General features: G+C 43.1%; 1 protein-coding gene across 4 annotated transcripts in view; it reads right to left on the bottom strand.

The window, feature by feature from the left end:
- Nucleotides 1-5,736: 5,736 nt before the first annotated feature.
- The window catches only part of dlg1a (discs large MAGUK scaffold protein 1a), a 68,605-nt gene continuing 54,774 nt past the window's right edge, over nucleotides 5,737-19,567 (bottom strand). For 3 of the 4 annotated variants that reach the window (XM_062998061.1, XM_062998063.1, XM_062998060.1), the window contains 8 exons: nucleotides 17,559-17,625; nucleotides 15,644-15,671; nucleotides 13,250-13,300; nucleotides 13,055-13,156; nucleotides 12,045-12,217; nucleotides 11,829-11,938; nucleotides 10,317-10,408; nucleotides 8,234-9,085 (listed from right to left, as the gene is read on the bottom strand). In XM_062998061.1, coding sequence (XP_062854131.1) covers nucleotides 8,979-9,085; nucleotides 10,317-10,408; nucleotides 11,829-11,938; nucleotides 12,045-12,217; nucleotides 13,055-13,156; nucleotides 13,250-13,300; nucleotides 15,644-15,671; nucleotides 17,559-17,625 — 730 coding nt within the window. In that variant the 3' untranslated portion in view covers nucleotides 8,234-8,978. Of the gene's footprint in view, nucleotides 7,446-8,233; nucleotides 9,086-10,316; nucleotides 10,409-11,828; nucleotides 11,939-12,044; nucleotides 12,218-13,054; nucleotides 13,157-13,249; nucleotides 13,301-15,643; nucleotides 15,672-17,558; nucleotides 17,626-19,567 lie in introns of those variants that run through there. The other variant, XR_010013188.1, reaches the window with a different exon arrangement.

Raw genomic sequence — 19,567 nt, forward strand, 5'->3', positions numbered from 1 at the left:
CCTGACCCGTCCCCGATAGAGGACGTGAGGAGGATTTTAAACCCAGTAAGAAGGAAGACAAAATAACGGAAACACGTCATCGCCCGGCGTCCTCTGTCATGAGAAGGAACGGTGACGGTACAAAGTGGTAAATGCTTTACCGTCCCAACTTTTTTGGAACGTGTTGCAGGCCTGAAATGCAGGAATGGATGTTTATTAATAAATGAAATGAAGTTGAGCAGATAAAAGATGAAATATCTCAGGTTCATCCTGTCTGACATCAAATAAACGTCAAAGTCAATGTAAGGAACTGTGTGTGTCCAAACTTGGGTTGTAGAAAATCATGGTGTGTGTTAGAAAGAAATGAAATATTGAATAAATACTGCAGATGGTGTAAATGATGGTGTAAATGATGAGATGTTTTTATTCAAGCTGCTGATGAATTACTTTACATACTCACGACACCTGACTCATTAACATTGACCAAAATCCATCGTTCTACAACAGTAACACTTCAGCTTACAGTCCTACAATCGTACGTCTCAGCAGAAAGAACCATAAACACGGTGACTGATTAACACAACACAGGAGCTTTTACTCTTTATACCTGTAATATTCACCGCTGAGTTATTGCTTTACAGTGGGAGAGCAGGTCACTCAGACCTTTCACATGATGCTTTACAACTAAAATAAGTTTATTACATTATTTGTGTTATTATATTATTATTGTTGTTGTTACATTACTACTGTATTATCACTGACATTATAATAATTTGGCGGCACGGTGGCTCGGTGGGTAGCACCGTCACCTCACAGCAAGAAGGTCCTGTGTTTGATCCCCCGGTGGGGTGGTTCTCCCAGTGTCTGTGTGGGTTTTCTTCCGGGTGCTCCGGTTTCCGCCCACAGTCCAGGTTAATTGGAAACACTGAATTGTCCTGTAGGTACCAGCCGCTAGGATGCACGGACCAGTGCATTGTAGTGCCGGTCCCAAGCCCGGATAAATAGGGAGGGTCGTGTCAGGAAGGGCATCCGGCGTAAAAACTGTGCCGGATCAATAATGCGTATCATGATCCACCGGCGACCATCAACGGGAAGAAACAAATTGACTGACATTATAATAATTACTGTTATTATATTAATCATATTACTGATATTAATACTAATATTATGGGCCAGTTGTAGCCTAGCGGTTAAGGTACTGGACTGGTAATTGAAAGATTGTTGGTTCAAGCCCCATCACTTCCAGGTTGCCACTGTTGGGCCCTTGAGCAAGGCCCTTAACCCTAAATTGCTTAGACAATATGGGCTTGTTAAGTCTGACGTCACACGTGACGTTCGGACCATTTCCGGGTCCAAACGCAAACAACTATGATATGATAAGATAAGATAAGGCTGAACCTCTGAACCTTTTTATATATATTGTAAAAGCAATATTGCACTAATTGTAATTTACTATGTTTATTGTCATAAATATTTCCTGTTTGGTTAAATAATACTTATTTGAAGTGGAGACTTGGTATTTTAACTATTGATAATTTTTCCTGGTAATCAATGTATGCTGTTATTCATTAGTCCTCTTTGGTTAGCCCTTAAGAGGGCAGAATTGTATTGGCTCTATATACGGAAAATATATATAAAATATACGGAAAGAAAGAGGACGCGGAGCAATAGATTTTTTACCGTAGTTTTGTTTGTTATACGCCAATTGCGAACATATTGAGTTTTTATTTTGTTTTTATAAGAAACTTGGATTAATGGATAAGCCAATTTAAGAAGAAAGTTAAAATAAATAATGTTTGTGGAAAACTTATGGAACTCTGTGTCGCTGTCATTGGAAATTGGGTTTACAAACACGAGTCATAAACTTCTAGTCCTTCTCAATAGCGATCTGGACGAGAAAAGGTCTTTTATATATACAGTGTATCACAAAAGTGAGTACACCCCTGACATTTCTGCAAATATTTCATTATATCTTTTCATGGGACAACACTATAGACATGAAACTTGGATATAACTTAGAGTAGTCAGTGTACAGCTTGTATAGCAGTGTAGATTTACTGTCTTCTGAAAATAACTCAACACACAGCCATTAATGTCTAAATAGCTGGCAACATAAGTGAGTACACCCCACAGTGAACATGTCCAAATTGTGCCCAAATGTGTCGTTGTCCCTCCCTGGTGTCATGTGTCAAGGTCCCAGGTGTAAATGGGGAGCAGGGCTGTTAAATTTGGTGTTTTGGGTACAATTCTCTCATACTGGCCACTGGATATTCAACATGGCACCTCATGGCAAAGAACTCTCTGAGGATGTGAGAAATAGAATTGTTGCTCTCCACAAAGATGGCCTGGGCTATAAGAAGATTGCTAACACCCTGAAACTGAGCTGCAGCATGGTGGCCAAGGTCATACAGCGGTTTTCCAGGACAGGTTCCACTCGGAACAGGCTTCGCCAGGGTCGACCAAAGAAGTTGAGTCCACGTGTTCGACGTCATATCCAGAGGTTGGCTTTAAAAAATAGACACATGAGTGCTGCCAGCATTGCTGCAGAGGTTGAAGACGTGGGAGGTCAGCCTGTCAGTGCTCAGACCATACGCCGCACACTGCATCAACTCGGTCTGCATGGTCGTCATCCCAGAAGGAAGCTGACGCACAAGAAAGCCCGCAAACAGTTTGCTGAAGACAAGCAGTCCAAGAACATGGATTACTGGAATGCCCTGTGGTCTGACGAGACCAAGATAAACTTGTTTGGCTCAGATGGTGTCCAGCATGTGTGGCGGCGCCCTGGTGAGAAGTACCAAGACAACTGTATCTTGCCTACAGTCAAGCATGGTGGTGGTAGCATCATGGTCTTGGGCTGCATGAGTGTTGCTGGCACTGGGGAGCTGCAGTTCATTGAGGGAAACATGAATTCCAACATGTACTGTGACATTCTGAAACAGAGCATGATCCCCTCCCTTCAAAAACTGGGCCTCATGGCAGTTTTCCAACAGCATAACGACCCCAAACACAACCTCCAAGATGACAACTGCCTTGCTGAGGAAGCTGAAGGTAAAGGTGATGGACTAAACCCAATTGAGCACCTGTGGCGCATCCTCAAGTGGAAGGTGGAGGAGTTCAAGGTGTCTAACATCCACCAGCTCCGTGATGTCATCATGGAGGAGTGGAAGAGGATTCCAGTAGCAACCTGTGCAGCTCTGGTGAATTCCATGCCCAGGAGGGTTAAGGCAGTGCTGGATAATAATGGTGGTCACACAAAATATTGACACTTTGGGCACAATTTGGACATGTTCACTGTGGGGTGTACTCACTTATGTTGCAGCTATTTAGACATTAATGGCTGTGTGTTGAGTTATTTTCAGAAGACAGTAAATCTACACTCCTATACAAGCTGTACACTGACTACTCTAAGTTATATCCAAGTTTCATGTCTATAGTGTTGTCCCATGAAAAGATATAATGAAATATTTGCAGAAATGTGAGGGGTGTACTCACTTTTGTGATACACTGTATATATAGACAAGATGTGCAGTACACTAGTTCATGTCATTATTTAATTTAATGTCAACTCATCAAGAGGTAAACGGTCATATTTTTAATTCATTACATGAAAACTGACATTTCTGACTCTGGTTTTACTTTTAATCAGTATAGCTTATAGCTTATAAAAATCAAAAATCCAGGATATCACATGTAAATTATATGAACATATTACATGTAAATTAAAAACAGCTCGAAACACGTGTAATGAATATACAATTTGACAGTTTACATTAAATTATGAACAAAAATATGACTTCATGATATCTAATTGCAAGAAAAGCGGTAGAAAGACAGTTGGGTAGTTTTTTTTCCGACTGGGACACAGCACTGTGGTATATTGAAAATACGAGGGGTCTCAGCCAACTTGGACCCGGATGTGACGTTTCATAAGGTCGACACGTCACGACTTAACAAGCGGATACTGTCACAGTACTGCACGTCACTTCGGATAAAAGCATCCGCTAAATGCTGAAAATGTAAATGTATTATTGTTATTATTATTATTACTTTTATTATATATAATTATTACCATTATAATAATTACTATTATTATAATAATTTACATTTTCAGCATTTAGCAGACACCTTGCTCCCATTGAAAAGCTGGGATAGGTTCCAGCACCCCCCTCCTGCAACCCTGATTGGATAAGCGGTTAAGAAAGTGAGTGAGTGATCATTACTATTATTAGTGTTATATTATTATTGTTATTATTATTATCTGTAAGTTTTTCTCCATTCTGTAATAACAGCTCACACTGTGGTTCTCTGGAGCACCAGAGTCTTCAAAACGAGCTTGTTTGCTCATTGGTGTGATGTTTAGATATAAGGGGGCTGCACTGGTCAGGTCCTGGTGTGTCCAGTCCAAGAAAGCAGGTTCTCCCTCACACAGGGCAGCAGTGTTGGATTCTTCCTTCCTTTAATAAATAAAATATTTATTATATTTGATGTGTTTTCTTGATTGTTTTCGTCTTTTAAATGTTGAAACAGGATCTGGAACACATTTCTTCTCATAATAAAATAAAATACATAAAAAGAACCAGGCAGTACAGTGTGGTAAACATTATTTCATTTTCACCCTTCATTCTGCACCACTGCATTACACACAACATGAAGAAAACATTCGTAGAAACTGTAAAATTTCTTTATTCGCAGTATTTTTGACAAATGGAATAAATCAGGTTTTGTACAGTCCAAAAAAAGTGCCAAAAATAATAAAGCTGAGGTCCTGTGAGGGCAAAATGATCCTCTCATAAACGAGGATGAGAATTTGGTCCTGTGAGAGAGCGCCCTCTGGTGGACAAATAAAGGCATGAGCAGTAAATCCCCACCATCAATTCACTTCTAAACCTAAAACTCCTCCAACTTTCTCTAATAAAATTCAGTTTTGTATTTATATGCTGTACAAGCTCCGCGAAGCTACGATTTATTGTTTATTTTTATTTTATTGGAAACTAAATGAAACCTAAACCATAACATTAAAACCACCTCCTTGTTTCTACACTCACTGTCCATGTTATCAGCTCACTTACCATATAGAAGCACTTTGTAGTTCTACAATTACTGACTGTAGTCCATCTGTTTCATGCTGTTCTTCAATGGTCAGGACCCCCCACAGGACCACCACAGAGCAGGTATTATTTAGGTGGTGGATGATTCTCAGCACTGCAGTGACACTGACATGCTGGTGGTGTGTTAGTGTGTGTTGTGCTGGTATGAGTGGATCAGACACAGCAGCGCTCCTGGAGTTTTTAAACACCGTGTCCACTCACTGTCCACTCTATTAGACACTCCTACCTAGTCGGTCCACCTTGTAGATGTAAAGTCAGAGACGATCGCTCATCTATTGCTGCTGTTTGAGTCGCTCATCTTCTAGACCTTCATCAGTGGTCACAGGACGCTGCCCACGGGGCGCTGTTGGCTGGATATTTTTGGTTGGTGGACTATTCTCAGTCCAGCAGTGACAGTGAGGTGTTTAAAAACTCCAGCAGCGCTGCCGTGTCACAACACACACTAACACACCACCACCATGTCAGTGTCACTGCAGTGCTGAGAATCATCCACCACCTAAATAATACCTGCTCTGTGGGGGTCCTGTGGGGGTCCTGACCATTGAAGAACAGAATGAAAGGGGGTAACAAAGCATGTATAGGAACAGATGGACTACAGTCAGTAATTGTAGAACTACAAAGTGCTTCTATATGGTAAGTGGAGCTGATAACATGGACAGATTCGACCAACCTACTGAGAATCAGAAGTGGCAGTAATGTGCAATATTTCCACTTCACATTTATTAATAAAAAGTTAGTTAATGATTTTTTTCATTAATTGTACCAAAATTAGTACAATTAATTTAAAATTAAACCTCTTACTAATACGCAAGAATTGTTAATACAAAAATTACTTTCCTTCAATACATTTGTTAGACTTTTATATGGCTATATCCAAAATAATGTATCCACATAAATAATGTTTTATTAAGCATGCAGTGCATTTGGTAAATGTAGAATGTCCCACATCAGGGGTGCCCAACACGCCCATCACGATCCACCAGTCGATGGCACAGTGCACGCTGGTAGATCTCTCCTCATTCAAACAGGTCAACGAGATCGACATGAAATGTGGCCGCTGATTCTTTAATGTGTGGTTTGTCACCACAGCTACACCTCATCCCGCCTAAAGCACCGCGAATCTAGCAAGTTTTCATTCATCGGTAGCCAGTTTGCGCCATTTTTGCATTTTTCCTTCTGTAACCAAGCACAAATAAACCAAAAACGCTTCGATTGGGGCAGGAACACAGAGGCAGAGACGCTGTTTCGTTTATACGTGGGAGAAGCTGACGGAGAAATTTTAACACTCAATCTGACATTCGTATGAACTCAAGCGCCTCTGCTGGACGATTTTGGAACTGGCTGAGTAATAATATCTAAAGGTAAGAAAATGTGCCACATATTTGACACCATTTTTGGATCGACCTGCTCGTGTGAATCCGCCTAAATATCGCTCCACCCTTACTGATGATCACTTGGAAGCTGCTTGAGATTCAGCATCAGCAGCTCCTGTCCAGATACATAAACCTGACCGACACCCTTCAGTGTAAATCATCAGAATCAGGTCAGTGTGATTTATCAGCTGAACATCGATACAGGAACTGAAGCGCATTTAAAAACAGCGGCAAATATTTTTTGAACATGATGAGGCCGACCTGTCGTCTGAAATAGTAGATCTCAAGCTACGAAAGTATGTGCACCCCTGCTCTACACTATCCTCATTATAAAACGTCGAAAGCAGTGAGGACCGGAACTGAACCGACATAAGAACTCATCGTGAAGTTATAAAGTGGAACTCGTGTCTCGTATCGTCCAGATTGTAAAATAACGAGGCAGTAAAGGGGCTGATGTGGTGAGAGGAGAGACTGTTCATGCTGCGAAGACTTTTATTGGTTTATAGTTTTATGGATGGTTTTATGCTGTAAGTTTTTTTTATAAAGGTTTAAACAAACAAAAATATGAGAGGTTTAGAACTAATTCATCCAGTTTACATTATTTATTACAGGGAAAACAGCGTCCTGGGACAAACTGCGTCCATAATAAAGGTGTTATTGTATTTGGTATTTTCTGATTGAGGTTGATGTGATTGGTTTATTTCTAGTGAACGGATGGTAGGAGCTTCCTCACCTGGGTCTGCATCAACAACTGAATCGGAATCATTTATAGTCCCTGTACGTTGACCCCTGCACTTTTGAGGTGGGCACAAATGTCTGTCCATTCTCAGAGACCAAACATAGACTATAGGAGGCTTAAAGTAGATTTATGACATCACAAGATCTCATGTTTGTACCAATAGGCTGTTGATTTTCTCATCCTATCACTTGTAAAATGCAATGGGACACACCGCTGGGCTCACTGAGGCCCCCTAGTGGGTCACTGCTGTAAGAGTAAAAGAAAATACATTCTTATTTTACATTAGATTTATATCAATTTTATATATACATATACACCGATCAGCCATAACATTATGACCACCTCCTTGTTTCTACACTCACTGTCCATTTTATCAGCTCCACTTACCATATAGAAGCACTTTGTAGTTCTACAATTACTGACTGTAGTCCATCTGTTTCTCTACATGCTTTGTTAGCTCCTTTCATGCTGTTCTTCAATGGTCAGGACCCCCACAGGACCACCACAGAGCAGGTATTATTTAGGTGGTGGATGATTCTCAGCACTGCAGTGACACTGACATGGTGGTGGTGTGTTAGTGTGTGTTGTGCTGGTATGAGTGGATCAGACACAGCAGCACTGCTGGAGTTTTTAAACACCTCACTCTCACTGCTGGACTGAGAATAGCCCACCAACCAAAAACATCCAGCCAACAGCGCCCCGTGGGCAGCGTCCTGTGACCACTGATGAAGGTCTAGAAGATGAGCGACTCAAACAGCAGCAATAGATGAGCGATCGTCTCTGACTTTACATCTACAAGGTGGACCGACTAGGTAGGAGTGTCTAATAGAGTGGACAGTGAGTGGACACGGTGTTTAAAAACTCCAGCAGCGCTGCTGTGTCTGATCCACTCATACCAGCACAACACACACTAACACACCACCAGCATGTCAGTGTCACTGCAGTGCTGAGAATGATCCACAGATGGACTACAGTCAGTAATTGTAGAACTACAAAGTGCTTCTATATGGTAAGTGGAGCTGATAAAATGAACAGTGAGTGTAGGATGTTACGGCTGATTGGTGTATTCCTTATAAGAATGTCTATAGGTATAGAACTGAAGTAAAGCTTTGTATAGATTTATTAAAAGAAAATAGGCAGTATAATCAGGGTTAGATAGAAATATGGTCGTGTCCCACCCTAAAACACAATATTTACCTCAGCCGTGTCGCTTTAACGCTCACTTCTTACTCATGAGCCCCATGATCGGATGAGAACGTCCACGGATCCTCAAAATTGGTGCCAGGTTATGATTTTGTGCACGTGTAAAGGTGAATATTTGCATAAGTTAGGATTAAATTAATGACAGAGTATCAGCTCAAGCTAATAATAACTCAAACACAACGTAGGTTAATTAGAACAGAATCCCCCCCCGATCCCCCCCCCCCGCCCAAACATGCATGTAATGCAAAAACGTGCAAAGTTTCGCATCCGATTCCTGCAGTCTCCGAGTGAACGGACACGCGTGGAACGTGGACGCATTTATACCCGTTATAACCCCAAACGTACACCTCCAGTCACCTCCTCTAAACGTGAGGGAAGCTCTGCTGTGGGAACCCCCGGCGAGGTGCCGCTCCCGAACTCCGGAGACTTGATCAGACTTGATGGTGGTGACAGAACACACGCCCATCGTCCTGCAACACGTCTCCTGATTCCTTTATCCGGGGTCTCGGTGATGACAGAAAATAAAACCCAAAAATAAAACAAAACAAAACCCCAGAAGGTTTCTGGGCCGCGACCTCACAACGTCTCCCTGGACGGTACCCAGATGTAAGGTCCGGACTGCTCCTCCATGATCCGTTTGACCTGGTTGTAGATCTCCTCCAGCGTGTCTCCTTGTACGATGGCTGTGATAGAGAGAGTACGTAGGTCAGCGGGTGACACGTAGCGGCGTGCAAACATGCTGATACAGAGATGGGAAGAACAGTGGAACCTCGATTTAACAGACCCCCATTTAACGGACAAAATCTGTAAAACTGCTCAGATTGTTTAACATTCCAGTGAGAAGCGTACCGAGACCTGTAGTTCAGTGATCGTCCACTAGCAGGCGCACGTCTCTCTGTTTAAATGAGTGAGAAGCTTTATTTTGTTGGGAGGCTCACTCTGTTCTCGCATTACACCAATATATATACTGTATATACAGTACCAGTCAAAAGTTTGGACACACTTTCTCATTCCTGTGGTTTTTCTTAATTTTTTTTAAATTTTCAACATTGTAGATTAATAACAAAGACGTCCAAACTATGAAGCAACACGTATGGAATTATGTAGTAAACAAAAAAGTGTTAAACAAACCAGAATATGTTTTATATTTTATATTCTTTAAAGTTGCTTTGATGACAGCTTTGCACACTTTTTGGCATTTTCTCAGTCAGCTTCATGAGGCAGCCGCCTGGAACGGTTTTCAATTAATGTTTGTGCCTCGTCTAGAGTTAATTTCTGGAATTTCTTGCTTTTTTTATGTGTTTGAGACCATCAGTTGTGCTGTGCAGAGGTAGAGTTGGTAAAACATAATCTGGTTTGTTTAACATTTTTTTGTTCACTACATAAGTCCATACGTGTTCCTTCATAGTTTGGACGTCTTCAGTATTAATCTACAATGTAGAAAATAAAAATAATCAAGAAAAACCACTGAAGAGAAGGTGTGTCCAAACTTTTGACTGGTACTGTATATATACAGTATATGTATTTACAGGTTTTACATTTCATATTTACATTTCCTTTTTTTCTATTATACTATGCATTTTCTCCCTAATTTATCGTAGTCAGTTTATCTTCTGCTGCTGGTGGATCCCTGATTGCAGTCGAGGGTATATTGCTGCTCACGTTAGCGCTTTTCCACCAAAAGAACTCTGGTTCTGGTTCTTGAACCGGTTCTGTTCAGGTTTCTTAGAACCTTGGTGTTTTGTAGGGAACCAAGCCTGTGTCATCAACGGTGGGCGTTACAAACTAAAGTAAAGAGTAACATGATGGTGGAGCGGGACAGTGCAGAACTGAGAACCCCAGTGGATTGACATTATATTTGTATATTTTGGCTGAAGACACGTGATGGATCTCTGAGGTGCGAGAGGAACTCACAGGTGAAGTGCTGCGTGAAGTCCTGCTCCAGTCTCACCGCCCTGTCGAACATCTTCTTGGTCTGATCCTCCGTCAGCCTCGTGTTCAGCTCTCTGCTCACAAAAACAGCACAAGTCCTGCAGTCACAGTTTCTAAACCATCTCGTATCACCCTAAAAGCACCGAGCCGCCCTGAACAGTTAAAACACAGAATATAAATGAGTAAAATAGTGAGTAAACTATCGGGGACAGTGGGAGCCTGGTGGGTTGAGCTTTGGGCTTTTAATCGGAAGATACACGTTCTGCTATGCAGCCAACGTTGGGCCCTTATGCAAGGCCCTTGATTTTAAGGGTGTCCAAACTTTTCATGTTGGGGTTCAGATGGAGTAAAAAATATACAACCACAGTCTTTAGTAATAAAACAATAATACCTGATTACTAATAATTTCACTTCCTTTTTACTTGGATGACTTTTTGTCTTTGTTGAGAAAACTAAAATTTTGTGAATCTCACTCACCAGTCTATAATCATCTTTAAATTAAACATACCCACTTCCCTCTGAACTCTTTTTATTAGTCTGTCCAGAAATTCAGGATGATGAATGTAGGTCTGATGTAGGTTCATGTTTTGCGATTTGGGGAAAGGAGATGATGAGTTTCAACTGGGTTGTAGCCCAGTGATTAAAATACTGGACTAGTAATCGAAAGGTCGCTGGTTCAAGCCCCATCACTGCCAGGTTGCCACTGTTGGGCCCTGAGCAAGGCCCTTAACCTTCAATTGCTTAGACTGTATACTGTCACAGTACTGTACATCAAATTGGATAGAAGTGTCTGATAAATGCCAAAAATGTAAACGTTTAAGTGATAGCGACACCTAGAGTTCAAACAGGGAATTAATTCATTTATGTATTGCCTGTTTTACCCCCGCTTTTTCCTGGTCAGGGTCACAGTGGGTCCGAATCAGGCAAAAGGCAGGAAACACCCTGGACAGGTGGCCAGTCCATCACAGACACACACACCTAGGGGAACTTTAGTATCTCCAGTTAACCAAGGACAGGTGTAGCATAGCAGTTAAGGTACTGGACTAGTAAGCAGAAGGTCGCTGGTTCAAACCCCACCACTGCCTGGTTGCAACTGTTGGGCCCTTGAGCAAGGCCCTTAACCTTCAATTGCTTAGACTGTAAGTTGCTTTGGATAAACGCGTCTGCTAAATGCAGAAAATGTAAATGTAAACCTGACTGCATGTCTTTGTACTGTGGGAGGAAACTCACACAGACATTGGGAGAACATGCAAAACTCCACACAGAGAGGACCTGAAGCGCTCCACCCTGGAATCAAACCCAGGACCTTCTTGCTCTTAAGTGTTAATTAAAGTGTGATACTAATCATTTAATTTGAGCTGATATTAATGTGATTTTACACATTACACATTTGTTTACAGAATAATTACGTTACTATCCAGTAACAGGATCTCCAATAAAGAACAAATACAATTAAATAACAATAAGTAATAAATAATAACAACGCTGACTTACAAAATATTTTCCAGTGATTTGGGTCTGACGAACACGGCGATGGGGTGGAGCTGCGCCAGCTGGAGTCGTCGGATGGCGTTCCCGGAGACGTCCAGGATGCAGTGCTTCCCCTGATCACAGGAAGAAGATAAAAAAGTGCACGTATGGCGATTAGCGTGAAGCATGATGAAGCGTGAAGCCGTGCGGGTTCGACGCTGCTTAGCGGAGGGAACGAACCTTTTCCGCGACCTCCCGCACCGACTGTACGCTGGTGCCGTACAGGTGGTTGTTGTACTGGCCGGCCTCGATGAACTTGTGCTCCTGGATGTTGTGCTCCATTTGCTCCCGGGAGACGACGAAGTGGTAATCTCTGCCGTCCTGCTCGTACTCGCGCCTCGGCCTGGTCGTGTCTGCGACGGGGACAGAGATGAAATGATTGATTATGCTTTTAAAATGGTAAAAATTTAATTTTATTATTTATTATTACTTTTCATTTCATTAAACCACTTTATCCTAGTGAGGTGTGGCATTACTGGGTTTGAGGCAGAAACACCCAGGACGGGGTGGCGATCTGTACCGTGCCTACCTGCCGTCAAGATCAGCGACGTGCTTCGGTTACAAAATGATGCCCTACTGCCTTTCCAAAAACAGCCAGCAGAGGGGCCACGGAGGTCCGAACGTCTGGCATATCAGTTCCTCTTCACTCTTAATTGACACTCACCTGTTGGCACCTCATTGGGCGTTAATTCGCTCCAGGTGGACGTGTTTCTATATATAACGGTTGCTTGCTCACAGATTTGCCAGCTCCTCTGTTGGCGACCTGCTTTTTCTTTTTTCTGGACCTGTGGTGCCTGGCTCGGTCCGGTACGATTTTCTGTTGGCGTATGAAGCCAGCACACTATACATTTTTTTCTGGGACCTCACCCGGTGCAGTGGCACTTTCGGGTGTCACAGGGGAACCACCCTGGACGAGCGAGCTCAACTCACGAATAAATGTTCATTTCTGCGCTGTCCCAGTTCTGTCCACTCTCTGCTTTGCAGGCTGTGGATGTTTTTGTGTCTTTAATTTGTTGTTGTTTCTGTTATTTTGGCCACCTCCTTTATTTTTCCATTACTGCGCTTTTTTTAGCCAGAGCTTTGCGCTGCTGTGGTCAAACATCCTGCAGATTTCGACCAATCAGATCGCTGTACCACCCAAACACCTGATTTAAAGCGAACTGAGGAAACACATGGGTCTGAGCACTCACGTGGGACGCAGGATCCGAACTTATCGGGAAATTCTGATATCAGGTCGTCGTTGATCCGATCCTTCATGGGGCCCAGGACAATCACGGGTCGAGAATAATTCACTACAAACAACATAAAGACAAAACATGTAGAGCGACACGCTGGTCAAACTGATGAGGATTATTTAATTAACATGTCTGACATGAAATCTTTACCTTCCTGCTGAATGACCGTCTCGTACGACAGGAGATGTTCGTCCTGCCCACCTGACGGGGCAGAAAAAACAGAACAGACCCTGAATAACATCAATGTGTCCAAGCCAAATTAATACAGGGGAGAAAAAACAGGTAACAAACCCAAATCTGACTGACACCATGCATAAGATACAGAAACAGAAACGTCAAACAACAAAAGAAAAACGAAGCGGAACACTAACGATGATTAATTTTAGTCTCTAACATTAGAGCTCACCTGCTCTAAAGGGAAATTCAGCATTTCATTCTTTTAAATGTATTTTTATCTTTAATTTAATTTTGCCGTGTTTTCTGCATGCCAGTCTGATTTTAACTCAAGCATTGCACTATTTACACCAGCACAAACAATACTGTATACACTGATGAGACATAACATTATGACCAACTTTATAATATCGTGTTGGTCCCCCCTTTTGCAGCATGAACTTCTTCAGCAGTTTGAGCTACAGGAGCTCGTCTGTTGGATCGGACCACACGTGCATCGATGAGCCTTGGCCGCCCATGACCCTGTCGCCGATTTACCGCTGTTCCTTCCTTGGACCACTTTTGATAGATACTGACCACTGCAGACACACCCCACAAGAGCTGCAGTTTTGGAGACGCTCTGATACAGCATCACAATTTGGCCCTCAGATCCTCACGCTCGTCCATTTCTCCTGCTTCTAACATCAACTTTGAGGATAAAATGTTCACTTGCTGCATAACATATCCCCCCACACTAACAGGTACCATGATGAAGAGATAATCAGTGTTATTTATTTCACCTGTCAGTGGTCATAATGTTATGCGTGCTCGGTGTATCCCTGACCCTGTAAATATGCACCATTCATATACGCTGCACAATCAGCAATAACTGTTTATTATTCTGTACATATTTATCCTTAATTTCACTCCTGCACTTTAATTGTAATAAATATAAATAATCTACATCTTACACGTCTGGTTAGATGCTACTACGTTTTATTGGCTCTGTACTTGCACTCTGCACAATGACAAAGTTTAATTTATTCTAATTTAATCTAATCTAATCTAATCTAATCTAATCTAATCGCATTTCACTTATTGTGTGAAGTGTCGCATGGTGGCTGCACCTTGATTTAATTCCACAATTGACTGTATAAAATTCATGACATGAATTTAGTATTTTGTTTATTATATGTGAATGTGGTTTTGCTTTGTCATTCTTTTAATGCATTTTCTCCCCATTTTCCTCCCGATTTAGCGACTCAATTTTGTCTTCTGCTGCTGGGCCAGTGGTAGCTCGGTGGTTAAGGTACTGGACTAGTAAACAGAAGGTTGCCGGTTCAAGCCCCGCCACCACCAAGTTGCCACTGTTGGGTCCCTGAGCAAGGCCCTTAACCCTCAATTGCTCATTGTGTTCAGCTCATTGTGTAAGTCGCTTTGGATAAAAGCGTCCGCTAAATGCTGAAAATGTAAATGTAAATGAAAATGAGAGATACCCGATGCCCTCCTGTAGCCCCACCCTGCAGATATGGTGGTCAATTAGTATCTGCTGCAGGCACTGCCAATTACGCCCGCTAGATGGCGCCCAGCCGACCGGAGGCAACACCGAGTTTCGAACCGAGGAGTTCAGAATCTCGGTGCTGGTGTGCAAGCGGAATATCCCGCTGCGCCACCTGGGTGCCTACTTGCTTTGTCATTTTTGCTTTGTCGTGTTTTGCTTAAAACAAAATAAAAATTAAAAAAAGAGAAGCTACTTCGTACACTGGCTTCTAAAAGCAACTCCTGCAAAAATAGTGATGGTGCATCTGAGGTCGTGTTTCTACTCGTCAGTTTTGGTCGGATTAAATTAAACCTGGGTGTCGGTTCGTTTCTAAACGAATTCTGGTGCAATTCGTTTCAGGTATGGACACAATACGAATTGAAGCCGTCTAAACGAACCGAACACAGGACGTGACGTCACGAGATGCGACACTAAATGCACGGTGAGAGAACAGAGGAGCTTTCTTGGTGAGCAGAAGAAATTTTTGGTCCTGTTTTGTCTCCTCTCGCTGTTTCCAGCTGGTAAAGTCCAGCGTGGTGCAGCGTTCTGACCACTGGCTCACTAAATAAATGACATGTGAGCAGCAGACGTCCCTTTTTTATTTATTTTGATTAGATTGTACATTTGTGAGTGTGATCTCTGAGCAAACCAGGACTAAAATGGCTCAAGAGAGCCGCACTAAAGGTATAGACACGACCCAAATGTGCCGAAATCCTTTTCCTGTGTCAGACCCCAAAACAAAACATAAAGCTTGACCAGACTTAGACAGTAGAAGGCAGAAGGTGGTGCAAGGAAACAAAACTAGACTGTAGGAGTGATGAGGGATCTACGACCGGAGCTGGAGGACTTACTCAAGCTTCTGTCGTCAGTCAGTAAGTCCTGTGGAGCAGAAATCAGAGAGCAAAAACAAGGATTATTACAAAATCAACAACAGAACCGCACAATTTAGTCATATCTGATTCCCAGATGGTATTCCCCCTATACTGGTGCAGACCTCCACTCCTGACCGACACGTGTGCAATACCGACCGCTTCTTTTCACGGAGATCTGATCAGCCAGCAGGGGGCGTCATTTAGGTACGAACCAAAATGAAACTAAACCGCGTCTATTATGTTGTGGCAGTTCATGTTTTGAGTTTTGGGGAGAAGAGACACCGAGCGGTTTGATAGCGACACCTAGAGTTCAAACTGCAAATTCATTCATTCATTGTGTGTTTTACCAGCGCTTTATCCTGGTCAGGGTCATGGTAGGTATGATTCACTGGGCGAAAGGCAGGAAACACCCTGGACAGGTCGCCAGTCCATCACAGGGCGCACACACACACCGAAAGGAACTTTTCAGTATGTCCAGTTTTCCAGACTGCACGTCTTTGGACTGTGGGAGGAGAACATGCAAACTCCACACAGAAAGTACCTGGACTGCCCCACCTGGGGATCGAACCCAGGACCCTCTTGCTGTGAGGTGACAGTGCTGCCCACCGAGCCAAACTCAGGAGTGCATCTAAAAAACGGTACAGTAGTTTGAACACCCCTGTCCTAAATCATTCCTGCTCTATCTAAGCTGGTGTTGCATTAGAAAACACACTTGAAGAAGCAGGTTTGAACCCTTCACACATCTGTCATGCTGTCAAAGAATCTCTCACATTTCTGGATGTGGAACAGCGACTGTGTCATAATAAAGATGAACTTTTAGCGTCTATAAAGGGAAATAATCACTGCGCTGCACTCACACTCACACACACACACACACACACTTTCAGCTGTGATACAGAAAATCAGCTGTTAGCGATTTGTCTGGTGTGAGAGTTTATATTTAGCGTTAGCATACATTAGCACTGTCTGAAATCACGGCACGATTTCGTGAGGCGCAGATGTGACGGAGCTACGTCATAAAATTAATTAAATTAGTATTTGTGTTTCTGCAGTTTCTTGACTTGGTTAAAATGATCAGTTATCAGTTAATGATCTGTTATAATTGAGTTAATTAACATTTATTTCTGGTTTTTTTGTGTTATTTTGCTGTGTTTGTATCACAGTACAAACTGTGCTTCAGTACAGCAACTTTGTTTTAGTGACCGTATGTCCCCCTTTTTGGACCTTAAAATGAGTCTGGCCAGGATTTTTTATCTCCAAAAATGTTTGGGATTCTGCTTTTGTAGTCCTTGTGCGCTATTCTTTGTGTGTTTTTGTGCTGATTTCACTTTTCTCTTTAGGTCCCATCGGTACAGAAATACACAGATCGGGCATAACATTATGACCACCTTCCTAATATTGTGTTGGTCCCCCTTTTGCTGCCAAAACAGCCCTACAACTGTGCTGCTTTGTGTATGCTGACTCCTTTCTATCAGAACCAGCATGAACCAGCGGTTTGAGCTACAGGAGCTCGTCTGTTGGATCGGACCACTGTGCCTTGGCCGCCCATGACCCTGTCGCCGGTTTACCACTGTTCCTTCCTTGGACCACTTTTGATAGATACTGACCACTGCAGACTGGGACACACCCCACAAGAGCTGCAGTTTTGGAGATGCTCTGACCCAGTCGTCCAGTCATCACAATCTGGCCCTCGTCAAACTCGCTCAGATCCTCACGCTCGCCCATTTTTCCTGCTTCTAACATCAACTCTGAGGATAAAATGTTCACTTGCCTAATATACCCCCCCCCACCCCCAACAGGTGCCGTGATGAAGTGGTTATAATGTTATGCCTGGTCGGTGTATATTCATTGGCTGATGGTTAACCAAGAGGAGCTCTACCCGGGAGTAACTTACCGCTTTGTCCAGAGTTCTGTAGTTCGGTTTGACCGTCTTCAGTCGGGTCCTTTCTCTTCTCTCCGCCCTGATGAGCAAAGAAGAAAGAAAGATCAGCGACATGCTAACAGCAAACTGTAGGTACTCAGACAGTAATTGTATACCCAGTATAGTGTTGTGCTGAAGGACAGAGTACCGGGATGAAGCAGAATACAAATAATATAAAAACTGAGGTAGAAGACACCAAGTATTTGAGAATCCAGTTTTAACACCTACTTTACCAGCTGTACCACCCTTAGGTATCATGTAGGTACATTTACACTTTATATATGTAACATGCCCACCTGCTGGGTACAAGTTGCTCAGCCGGGGCGTGGAGGTGCACAGTATCTCTTCAAACTGCACTTCAAAAGCACTCTCTGCGCCTCATTGAGCGTTACTCGCTTAACCTGGGTGTGGCTTTTTATCTTATTGCTAGGTTCTCTTGTTTACTGCCTGTCTGTCTGTCTGTGCCGGTTTGTTGAAGGTCGGACTGAAGGTTTTCTTGTGTCTGTTGCAGGAATTCCTGCGTCCCGTTGTCACAAGAGATGCATCCAGGAGCGCGATGATGTCCGTTGATGGTGTGGTAGCTTTTTTTTTTTGTATTTTAATGGCTGCTGACGGTTTACTGAGTTCCCTTTCCCGATTCCCGGGCAAGCACTTGGGTTGTAGCTCACTGGTGGATCGAGTAGCTGGCACAGTTGCAACTCAGTGCTTAATTTGATCTTTTCTCTAGTCTAGATCAGTCTATGTGGGCTACAAGTTGACAGTAGTGGGCTTAACACTTATGTTTTGCCGTCCCTGACTTGTGTTCAGGGTTCCATGTTCCATCCCAGTTCCAAAAACTGGGTTGTCATAGCTAGGCGTACCCGCCCCACGGCTTCCTATTCAAGCATTTTCTCTTTGGGTTTGGGTTTATGGTTGGTCAAGTGTCCTGCAATTGGGTTACACCTGGCCCCTCCATCGGGGGGGTGCTCACCACCCTGTAGCAATAAATAATCCTAACTAATTATATATTGCCAAAATAAAAGAGCTAAAAAACTTCCAAATATCAAGTTCCAGAAGCGAGATCTTCTAACACAAGTTCTGAGATCAGATCGCGAGTTCAGGTGAGAGACGGACGAGCTACGAACGCTAAACGGGAAACGCACGAAGCTAATTATCGGCTCTCGATCCGCTTCATCTGGAGACGCAAACCGTGAGAAGAGACTCGCGAGTCGCGCTTCGTCACCCGCTGATCTTTTTTTACATCTGTAATTAGAGCGCGTCGCTCGGCGCTGATGAAGCTGTGGGTTCGACTCAAAAGTAAGCGCTCGGTGATGAAAATAACCGTCGTGAGGATAACTCATGATCCTGATTAAAACCGAGATCTAGCAGGGTCGCGGTGAGTCCGATTTCACCGGGTGCAGGGTTACTTATAGTTCATGGAATTAAAAAGATCACGGCTGGAGGAAGAACGTTTTCTTACAAAGCTCCACAACTTTGGAATGATCTTCCTGCCTCTGTCCGGGATTCGGACACGTCTCAATGTTCAAGTCTAGATTGAAAACATATTTATTTACTCCGGTCCTGGAGGTCGGGGGTCTGGTGCTCTCATGTTCGTCAGATTTACTGGTGCTGCGTGTTGGCTTCTGGCTGCGCCTGATTTCTGACCTCTAGGACCGGAGCTGCCACCCCGAATATAGACAGAGGTGCAGAGCTTGGAGGTTCTTGTGGTGATCAGAGATGTTGGGTTGCTGTCGTTCTGCCTCTCTTGTCCGATCCAGGCGCTGATGTCCTGTGAAAGCCGTCATTGATCTTGATACCTGCTCGCTCTCCCTTTTAGTCACGCTTAAATAATTAGGGCTGCCGGAGTCTAAAACTCTCTGAAATTTTACTTAATTCACATTTTACATTTTTAGCTACATTTTCTGTTTTACCCCGAGGTGGTTCTAATGGAAACCTGTTCACCCTCTCGAGGTTAAAGTCTGCCATGCCAACAATGCTGCTCC

Source organism: Trichomycterus rosablanca, chromosome 6 (assembly GCF_030014385.1).
Source record: "Trichomycterus rosablanca isolate fTriRos1 chromosome 6, fTriRos1.hap1, whole genome shotgun sequence".
In the NCBI taxonomy this organism is placed as follows: domain Eukaryota; kingdom Metazoa; phylum Chordata; class Actinopteri; order Siluriformes; family Trichomycteridae; genus Trichomycterus; species Trichomycterus rosablanca.